The sequence below is a fragment of the Hylobates moloch genome, unplaced genomic scaffold (assembly GCF_009828535.3).
Source record: "Hylobates moloch isolate HMO894 unplaced genomic scaffold, HMol_V3 SCAFFOLD_18, whole genome shotgun sequence".
Classification (NCBI taxonomy): Eukaryota; Metazoa; Chordata; class Mammalia; order Primates; family Hylobatidae; genus Hylobates; species Hylobates moloch.
Window position 1 is genome coordinate 36,145,044 of NW_026652293.1, and position 10,669 is coordinate 36,155,712.

The 10,669-nt window shown below is 48.2% G+C and overlaps 1 protein-coding gene and 1 pseudogene across 4 annotated transcripts in view; both read right to left on the reverse strand.

The window, feature by feature from the left end:
• The window catches only part of AK4 (adenylate kinase 4), an 84,999-nt gene extending 75,360 nt beyond the window's left edge, over positions 1-9,639 (reverse strand). The window contains exons 1-2 of one of the 4 annotated variants that reach the window (XM_032136612.2): positions 9,526-9,639; positions 8,658-8,932 (exon numbers count right to left, since the gene is read on the reverse strand). In XM_032136612.2, the coding sequence (XP_031992503.1) occupies positions 8,658-8,802 (145 nt within the window). In that variant the 5' untranslated portion in view covers positions 8,803-8,932; positions 9,526-9,639. Of the gene's footprint in view, positions 1-8,067; positions 8,172-8,657; positions 8,933-9,134; positions 9,340-9,525 lie in introns of those variants that run through there. The other 3 variants (XM_032136613.2, XM_032136615.2, XM_032136614.2) reach the window with 3 other exon arrangements.
• On the reverse strand, positions 2,600-2,770 carry LOC116457413 (small ribosomal subunit protein uS14-like; annotated as a pseudogene).
• Positions 9,640-10,669: the final 1,030 nt, after the last annotated feature.

Below are 10,669 nucleotides of genomic sequence, written 5' to 3' on the forward strand. Positions count from 1 at the left end.
CCCTTTAATTACATGTGTATAAAGCCAGATGTTCTTCAAATACTTTAACCAAAACAACATAGCACCAAAGACTGAATGAAGAACCAGATATGAGAATAGTTTTCTTCTATTAGGCCAGAAAGATTTGCAAATGTGCAAAAGCAACAGTACTTTTCTCATTAGATTTCATTTTGGAAAATAGTTAATTTTCATAGAAATCTGTTAACATACAGTGGATTATTGTTATTTTTGATGAATTAATATTTTTAAATTTTCTCAATTTTTTTTTTTTTTTTTGAGACACAGTCTCGCCCTGTCATCCAGGCTGGAGTGCGGTGGCGCAATCTTGGCTCCCTGCAACCTCCGCCTCCTGGGTTCAAGCAATTCTCAAGCAAATCTCAGCCTCGGGAGTAGCTGGGATCACAGGCACGCGCCACCACGCCCAGCTAATTTTTGTATTTTTAGTAGAGACAGGGTTTCACCATGTTGGTCAGGCTGTTCTCAAACTCCTGACCTCATGATCCGCCTGCCTCGGCCTCCCAAAGTGCTGGGATTACAGGCATGAGCCATCGCGCCCGGCAAATTTTCTCAATTTTAATTTCAAATCCATTTAACATCTATATGTATAACCCACATAAACAAAGCTTCTTTGGGTCTCGATTTTCAAATGTGTTAAAAAGGACCTGAGGCCAAAACGTAAGAGAAAGGCTAAATACACTATGCTATATCTGTACAATAAAAGATAATGCAGACATCTTTTTAAAAGAATAAAGTAAACTGATACATGCTGATGGAAACCACTATCTAAGCTTTACTGCTAAGTTTTTCTTAAGTTCAATACAAAGAACAAATGTGTACATTAAAAAAAAAGAGGCACTGCTATACACACATAAATGCTATAGATATATGACAAAATCTTTGGATGAACATCCAAAAAAAGTTAAAAGCAGATGCCCCTGTGGAGAGAAACTGGGGAACCAAGAGTCAGGGACAGGCATGAAACTTTCCACTCTATTCCCAGTTTATTATTTGAAAATTTTACCATCTGCATGTACCTGTATTACCTTTTCAAAATTAAAAATGGAATAACAAATTATATTTGAACATTGGAATTGTACATGAGTATTTAACTCACATTAAAAAACAGTATTTAACAGAATTGGAAAATATTAGATGATAGATTGTTAAAGCAAGCAATTTTCAAAACAGTAATACTATAATACGATGCAATAATAATGTAACTCAAAATGTGTGTGTGTGTGTGTGTGTGTGTTCCTGAAAAAGTCTAGAAGGATACGCTGCATATAAAAGTATTAGCACTGTGGATGGTGGCTCATGCCTGTAATCCCAGCACTTTGGGAAGCCAAGGCGGGCAGATCACTTGAGGTCAGGAGTTCGAGACCAGCCTGGCCAATATGGTGAAACCCTGTTTCTACTAAAAATACAAAAAATTAAGCCAGGCATGGTGGCAAGTGCCTATAATCCCAGCTACTTGGGAGGCTGAGGCAGAAGAATCACTTGAACTCGGGAGGTGGAGGTTGCAGTGAGCCAAGAGCCGAGAACATGCCACTGCACTCTAGCCTAGGCGACAGAGCGAGACTCCATCTAAAAAAAAAAAAAAAAGTATTAGCAATAACTTTTCCTTCCAGTTGGTAAATTATAAGTGATTGTTTTCATCTTTCTAAACTTTTGCTAACTTATACATATTATTTCTATAATCAGAAAATCAGTTTATATATATGCTACATATATCCATACCTAAATAAAATATTTTTCATTTTATTTTTTTATTTACTTTTTGAGACAGAGTCTTGCTCTGCCGCCCAGGCTGGAGTACAGTGGCGCAATCTCAGCTCACTGCAACCTCTGCCTCCTGGATTCAAGCGATTGTCCTGCCTCAGCCTCTCAAGTAGCTGGGACTATAGGCACACGCCACCAAGCCCAGCTAATTTTTGTATTTTTAGTAGAGACAGAGTTTCACCATGTTGGCCAGGCTGGTCTCAAACTCCTGGCCTAAATTAAACATTTATTAAGCCAAAAAGTACACAAATAAAGTAGCACCTATAAACTACCAAGAACTGGAGCGAATATTTGTAAGCTATGTTTAAAACTCTCCCTATGTCAGCCGGGTGTGGTGGCTCACACCTGTAATCCCAGCACTTTGGGAGGCCGAGGCAGGTGGATCACCTAGGCCAGGAGTTCAAGACCAGCCTGGCCAACATGGTGAAGCCCTGCCTCTGCTAAAAATACAAAAATTAGCTGGGCATGGTGGTGGGCGCCTGTAATCCCAGCTACTTGGGAGGCTGAGTCAGGAGAATTGCTTGAACCCGGGAGGCGGAGGTTGCAGTGAGCCAAAATCGCGCCACTGCACTCCAGCCTGGGTGACAAGAGCAAGACGTCTTAAAAAAAAAAAATTCCCTCTATGATTTAAGTTCTATTTTGGCCAGTAGTTTTATTCCTAGAAACCTATCCCAAAGAAAGTACATTTGTCCAGTGATTTGTACACAATGACATTTGTAAGAACATTCTTCGTTTGTTTAAATGCTTATTTTACGTACAAAGAACTATCATGGTTTTTTATTGGGTAGATGCCATGGATAATCCTTTGAAGGAAGATCATTTAGTCCAACTTAATAAAACTGATATCGTTCGTGTACTGATGGAAACACTGGCAGCACGTATTGAGGCCATATTTCTGGATCAGACAGCGCCGGTTTGAACAGACGCGACAAGAGCGAGAACCCTGGCTGAATTTTCAGCAGTGGCTCCAGTACAGCTGCTGGTGACCCATCTTGCTCTCAGGAGTGCAACAAGGTAAAAGGAAGGAGCTAGCCCACGCATGTGCTCTTCCAAGGGCATTCCTAATCAGCAAAGTATGCAAATAACCCAAATGTTCCACAAAAGATTGGTTAGACACATTCTAGTTCATTCAACTCTATAGCACATTCACCCAGGCAGGCACTCAGGGCAAAATCCTAGGATTCATTGTAGACTTCTTTCTCTCCATCACCTCTCACAACCAATTCATTATGTCCAGTCAGCTCTGCCTTCATACATATCCTCCTTTATTTCTCTCCTCCTTTGCCACCAACAAGTTCAAACCACAGGCCACTCTCCTCATCCATACTGGTCTCCCTCTTGCTCACCTGAGTCACCTCTCCACACAGCAGGCAAAAGATCAACTTTTAGAAAGTAAATCTTTTCATGTCATTGTCCTATGTAAAACCCTTCCTTGACTTTCCAGTGCCCTTGGAATAAAATCCAATCCTTACCAGGATCCCCCAGGCTCTACCTGTTCTGGCACCTGCTCGTCTCTCTGACCTGACCTATTTCCACATCCCTTCTACTTGCTAGGCTCCAAACATACTGCCACTTCTTTCTGTTCTTCAGACACGCTATGCTAATTCCCACCTTAGGGCCTTTGCACTTGCTGTTCCTTCTTCCTGGAACACTCTGTTCCTAATCATCACAAGCTCATTGTTTACGGTATGAATAAGGACATTCACCTCCTGGAGAGGCCTTCCCTAATCACACAACCTAAGACAGTCACCTTTAATTTATTTGCTTAAATTACCCTTAAGGAATTAAGGTAACTTTTACTTGCTGCTTTCATTTCTTCTACCATTTTACATTCTCTAAATTTTGTACAAGGCATGATTTTGATCAGAAAAAAACTACTTCTAAAAAATGATCCTGGCCAGGCATGGTGGCTCACACCTGCAATCTCACCATTTTGGGAGGCCGAGGCAGGCAGATTGCCTGAACTAAGGGGTTCAAGACCAGCCTGGGCAACACATAGAAACCCTATCTCTACAAAAAAATACGAAATTATCCGGGCATGGTGGCGCATGCCTGTAGCCCCAGCTACTTAAGGGGCTAAGGTAAGACAATCACTTGAGCCCGGGAAGTCAAGGCCACAGTGAGCCATGTTCACGCCACTGCACTCTAGCCTAGGTCACAGAGTGAAACTATGTCTCAAAAAGAAGAAGAAAAAAAATCCCACTGGAAGAATGTGCAAAGATTCAGATGTACATGTGGCTAAGGCAGACATACTGTCATGGAATGCCTTATTCAAGTCACAAATAGTGTTCTTCAAATATGTGTGAAAATCCTCAAAGAAACCAAAAAAGCAATAATAATAAGTGGATATGGAGTGGACCTTTGGACTGGAGAGGTCTCAAAACCAGTCAGACCCTTGCTTGACCTGTGCTACATCCTGAGTCTCACCAAGCTGGGGGGGAAATGGAATAGAACATACTCTAGAAACCCTGTAATAAGCCAAGACTCTGTATGATCTATAAAAAGGATAACTATTGAAACCTGTTTTAGATACATTGTTGAACTCTGTCTGGCTCCCAAGTCTCTCTAATACAATGTTTCTATCTTCCAGTTCTCAGAAGTTTTCCCTCTTACATAAGACACACATTTATACTTAATGAGCACCAAAAAAAACCCTGAGCCCTCTGAACTAGGCCATCTTTTCAAAAAGAGGCTGGGCCCATAGACTAACTTGAAATGCTAGCCCCATCAGCAAAACTCCAGCAAGAGCCGCAGTTAATATTGACAGCAGAGGCCAGGTGTGGTGGCTCACGCCTGTAATCCCAGCACTTTGGGAGGCCGAGGCGGGCAGATCACGAGGTCAGGAGTTCAAGACCAGCCTGGCCAATATGGTGAAACCCATCTCCACTGAAAATACAAAAATAGCCACGCATGGTGGTGTGTGCCTGTAGTCCCAGCTACTCCGGAGGCTGAGGCAGAAGAATCGCTTGAATCCGGGAGGCGGAGTTTGCAGTGAGCCGAGACTGTGCCACTGCGCTCCAGCCTGGGTGACAGAGTGAGACTCCGTCTCAAAAAAAAAAAAAAAAAATATATATATATATATATATAGAGAGAGAGAGAGAGAGAGAGAGAGCGCGCGCAGAAACAGGTTTGTTCCTTAACATCTTTTATCTCAATTAAGTCCAAGATGCTTCCAAATGGAGACGTGCCATTTTCCTGCACCTGAGATAGTAGATCCAGTATAATGTGGTTTTAAAAAATACCACTATCTCCAACCTTTAAAACAGGATTTGCATATCCTTTAGATATGACCCAATAAAAGAATCTATCATTAAATATCAGAATTTGATCAGAATTTGTAATAGGACTCACTCAATAGAGTGCCAGTCCCTGTGTGTGTGTGCGTGTGTATACTCATACATACATGTGCATACCCATACACACACAGAGAAAAGCTAATATTCCTTATAACAGAGGGTAAGACCCAACTCCTGGCAATCTAAGAGAACTCTCCCTTCTATTTACTCTTGCAGTGTGCTAAAGAAAATCTGAGCCAAAGATATGGGGGTGACTCTTCAAATGAGGTATCTGATAAGCCTCAGCCTGTACCACTCTAGGCAGTGTAGAAAGGGCCAATGGGTGACAGCTATCATGAAGCTAATCTCAGATCCATATTAAGTACAAACTTTTACCATAAATCAGAGCTAATTAAACAAAATGGACTCTATGCTATAGGTTGCTTGACTTCTGGACTAAGATATACTGTCTAGAATTTGCGACCCAGGCCTTTAACACAGACTTGGTAAGCTCCTTTTATACATTAGGTACTTCGCCTGATCCCTGTCCTCCAAGTTTCAGAGTGGAAATTGTACAATGGTACAGGCAGAAAGAACAAAAGGCCCAAGAATGGGTCAGGTGCAGTGGCTCACACCTGTAATCCCAACATTTTGGGAGACTGAGCCAAGAGTTTGAGACCAGCCTGGGCACTAAAGCAAAACCCCATATCTATAAATAAAGATAAAATAAAAGAGGCACAAGATTATCTTAAATAATGCTATTGCCCCCAGCACCTAGAACATTGACGCACAGCAGCCACCCGGCAGATATCTTACTGGGTGTGAGACAGGCATTTTTACACTGCATGATATGTGACTGCAACATTAGAATCAATAAGACATGTGCAGAGGAGGCCAGGTGCAGTGGCTCACATTTGTAATCCCAGCACTTTGGGAGGCCAAGACGGGTGGATCATCTAAGGTCCCGAGTTCGCGACCAGCCTGGCCTCAAACCTTCGTAGAGATGGTGAAACCCTATCTCTACGAAAAATACAAAAATTAGCCGGGCCTGGTGGCAGACGCCTGTAATCCCAGCTACTTGGGAAGCTGAAGCAAGAGAATCGCTTGAACCCGGGAGGCGGAGGTTGCAGCGAGCCGAGATAGCGCCACTGCACTCCGGCCTGGGTGACAGAACAAGACTCGTCTCAAAAAAAAAAAAAAAGTTATGTGCAGAGGAAAGAGATGAATTCTGCCAGAGCAGGTGAGGGAAGACTTCCAAGAAGCAATGACATCAGAATGGCCCTTTCCTGAAAGAGCAGCTTTTCACCAGGCTGCAGGAGGAGGAAAGCCATGCAGCCAAGAGTGTGCCCAAATCCAGGCTGGAGCAGATGGCCGGAGCTACTTTCCAATTCAAATTCCTACACGGTTCTATTTCCTGGGTTTTTGTTGTGCTTCATCGTCTCCTTCAAACCTTCCATTATAAAGGGTACATACAGAAGAAGTGGTTGTGCTTCCCACCAGGAAATCAGCTAAAAGCAAACAGCAGGTAACAGACAGAAAAATAAATACCGTGGAATGGAATGTTTTATTTACCAGGCAGTAAGCCTATAAGATTCTCAGACCTTCTGAGAGGGAAAAATAATCCGATAACCCGAAAGTTCACTAGAAACAAGCCACTTTCAAAACAAATTGCTGTCCTTTATTTTTCTTATTTCTTTGATAAAGTTTTTTTTTTAATTGGCTCATGCAAAAAGCTGCTTGATTCCCAACAGAAAAAAGAAAATCTAAACATTTCAGTCACTTCTCACTCCAGGGAGGATCACTGGGGAGGAAATGAACGCATTCGAAAGAGAATGAAAACTAAAATTTAGAACACAGGAAAGTTGAAATAAAAAAAAGAGAGAGAGAGAGAACAAAGGAAAAGAGCAAATGGAAAATTTTCAAAGCCCCTAAGAAAGTGCAGAAATAAGCTATTCCCATCACACTCTCTTTAAAAATGGAAAGGGTTATGAGTCCAATCCCAGGATGGACAGTGTGAAGCCCTTCATTCCAGAAGGAGACAAGTCACCTAGTCAGGTACAGAGAATTATGGAACGGGCTCATAGAAGGAAACAAGTCACCTAGTCAGGTACAGAGAATTATGGAACGGGCTCATCTCTTCTCACTGTCTTCCTTCACTGACTCCATGCTCCTACCATGAAGAAGCCCAACCTAAACACCAAACCCTTAGGATGAGAGCCAGCCTTCCCTCTCAGGCCACTCTCCCCTGAAACCGCAGCATTCCAAGAATAAAATGCATTTGAATGTATTAAAATCAAAATAGGCGCACTTGAGGTAACAATACTCACAACAGAAAACTCAAGTGCAATCTGGTACACATAATTCTTCCTTTTGAGATATGGGGGTGGGGGAAGAGTTTCCTGTAACAGTCCGCTTTTTCAGCCTGCTTAAGAGATAAGGAATAAAACTCCGGAGATACTTCTTAATTTCTTGCTTTTAAGCTTTCCTTTTGTTTTCCGGTACTGTCCTCCACCTTCCTTTTCAAACCACTCTGTGCTTCTGAAATGCAGATCCCCGGATAATTAGTCCATGATGGGCAATAACCAGCCCGGACACCCTTGAGAAGTACAGCGACAGTAAAGGACCCCTGCTGGGAAGAACAACTTTTCATAAAGGAGTTGCTAATTACCAGCATCTCCATCCCAGAAGGGTTAAGAGCTTCGCAGCAGCACAACCGCTACCTCTCGCCTTTTAACGCCAATTCTTTTGGAACTGGTGTGAACGTGGAGTGGGAGGAGAGGGGGAAAGGGACGCACTCAACCCCGTCAGACTAAGAAATCAGGCGATCTACAGATCCCCAAGTTCACCACGCCAGCCAAAGGAGGCACCTCATGCCAAGGGAGGCTGCTCAAGAAACCATTTCCAGGAAAGCTGCATTCAAAATGTAATTTATCACAACGAGTCTCCTCCGAGTCTCCTGACGGCCAGGCCCGGCGGCTTTGGGAGGAGGGGGAGTTGCTGGGGAAGGGTTTACCTTAGAAGGCGACAGCGAACAAACAGGCCTTTCAAAGCCACCGAGGGCTCTGCCCCGAGGCCCGAGGCTGCGTGGAGGGGCTGGAGAGGCGCGAGGCTGCGAGCCCCCCGGCGCCACAGGTTCCCCGGCGCGCGGCCCCGCCCGACTGCCACAGGTGGGCGGCGCTCCGCCTCTGGGCTCCCGCGGGAGGGGGCGCGCGGCTCTCTAGGGACTCGGGGGAGGGGGCCGGGGCTAAGGGGTACGAGGGCGGCTCTGCCTTAAGGAGGGCAGCGTGAGACGGAAGCTCCGGGTTTTCCCTGCCTAGTTCTCGTTCCCTTGGCCGGGTGGCTCGGGCTTTTCCTCGCGGCAAGAGGAGCGGTGGAGAGAGGAGCCGCGGGCACCTCCCACCGGCCGCCCCTGGAGCCTCGGCCTCCTCCCCGGGCGCGGTTAAGCCGCGCGGCCGCCAGCTGCATGCGCCCCGGCACGTACGAGCCTGCACGACCACACGCGGGCGGGGGAAGGGCGCCGCGATCGGGGAGCCCCAGTCCCTCCAGGGCCTCACCCCAGCCCAACACGGCTCGCCCCCGGCCCTCGTCCCCGCAGCCCCTCACCGGTGTTGGCCTTGATGTTCTCCCGCAAGAAGTGGCCGCTGGAGAGATGCTGGAGGCCAAAGTTCTCGGCGATCCTCTGGCACACGGTGCCCTTGCCCGAGCCGGGCGGCCCGAGGATGACCGCGCGCAGGAGTTTGGAAGCCATTGCCTTCGAGAGGAGGGGGGCGGTCAAACGCGCAGCCCCGACCGCGGCCCCTGAGGGAGCCCCGGGAACTTTGTTTCTCGGCCCCCTACCTCTGGCACCCTCCGCTCTCACTGGGACTCGCCGGCCGCCCCTACAGGGGGAAGGAGAGACTTTTAAGACAACCCCTCCCCTCAACCCAGCGCCGGGACCGAGTCGCAGGCGGAGTGAGCGCCACGCTACACCTCCCCGCCCTCCTCCACCTCCTCGCCCCCACGCAGAGCTGCTGGAGCGCGCCGTGCCCCGCCCTGCCGACTCGGCCTCCAGGGGTCAGAGGTCGGCCCGGCCAGTCCCACCTTCATCCTTTCCTCCAGCTCGCTCCCCACGCTGCGTCCGAGAAGTGGGCCGGGCGGCCGGGCATCCCCAAGCCAGTCTCCGCCGAGCCGGGGAAGCTGGCACAAGGAGGATGACTCAAAGCCAGCCCCCGCCGCCCCACGCACCGGGCGACCTAGGGGCTGAGCCCCTGCTGGGTCCTCGCACGTGGGCAACGTGTGGTCTGCGTCTCGCCCCCTCCCCGGCGGCTGTCACATCCCCCGGAGTCTCAGCTGCCGCCGCTGCCCGCCGCCCGCGCGCGCTCGGAGGGGCCCACCTCCGCCCGGGGTTGGCGGATGCGCTCCCCGGCCGTGGGGCGCGCGACGAGCCCGAGCCTCGCGCCTCGCCACCAAAAGCAATCAAATAAACACACACCTTGGCTGGAGGCAGCACTCCGAGAGGCTTCCAGCCCGGATCCTGCAGGGCGGCGCCGCCTCCGCCCGCCCAGTCGCGGAGCCCCGGCCGGCCGCGCGGGACTCGCGCCTTACGTAAGCTCGGGAGACCGGCTCCGCGAGCGGCTGGCCGCCGCCCCCTCCCCTCCCCTCCACTTCACTCCCACCCAGCCTGCCTGGCCCACGTGCTCCCTGCGACCCAGCGAGGGCTGCGGGGGCGAAGCGAGGTGCAGACCACGCGAGGTAGAGAAACCCCTTTTTTTCTTTCGCGGTCGCCTGAGGACCGCGGTCTATACTGCAAGGGAAGGGAAAAATAACAACTTGTTGAGCGCCTACTGTGCGCCAAGTTCGCGGCTAGGTGATTTCATTGTGTTTACAGCCGAGGAATGGAGTGTGACCATTCATTCATGATTCATTCAGCAAATGTTTATTGAGTGCCTACTGTGTGCCAGAAACTATTCTAGGCGCTTAGGAACTAGCCGTGAACAACAGATCAAATCCTGCTCTCAAGAAATTGCGTCCTAGCGGGAGGCTGGAACCCAAGACTGACTGACTCCAAAGCCTAGGCGCCTTGGGGAACAGGGAAGAAGGGGATGTCCCTCACCTGTGCTCAGGACCTTCTTGGTAAATGATTCCAGGACTTCCATGCGCATTATGTTGGTGCTGCACCTATAACTCACCAAGTCCTAATGGAGTCTGTCTTCCCCCACTCCACCTCCCCTGCATATCCCAATCCACATTCTGTTAGATCTGTGCCCACCTTACACACAGCCTTTAATTTCCCACCCCAACTAGTGGGATAACTGCCCATAAGACTCCAGTTTCTGTGCCATTCCATTTTCTGTGCAGTTGCCAGGAATATTGATAAAGTGAAAATCAATTTCTATTATTTCCCGGCCTCAGATATTGTCTTCCCTTCAGGATAAAGTGAAAAATCTTCAGCAGGGGCGCAGAAATGCCTTCCGTACACCTTTGCATTCTGCAGGCCCCCTCCTTTGCCTTCCTTCCACAGGCCACCTGCCTTTCAGGAAATCTGTTGCAGAGTTCCCAGCGCCAATACCCAGGGCTCAGAGAAGGTGAGGGACACAAGTAGTGGGATGGTGTGGAGAAGAACCCCCTCTCAGTTC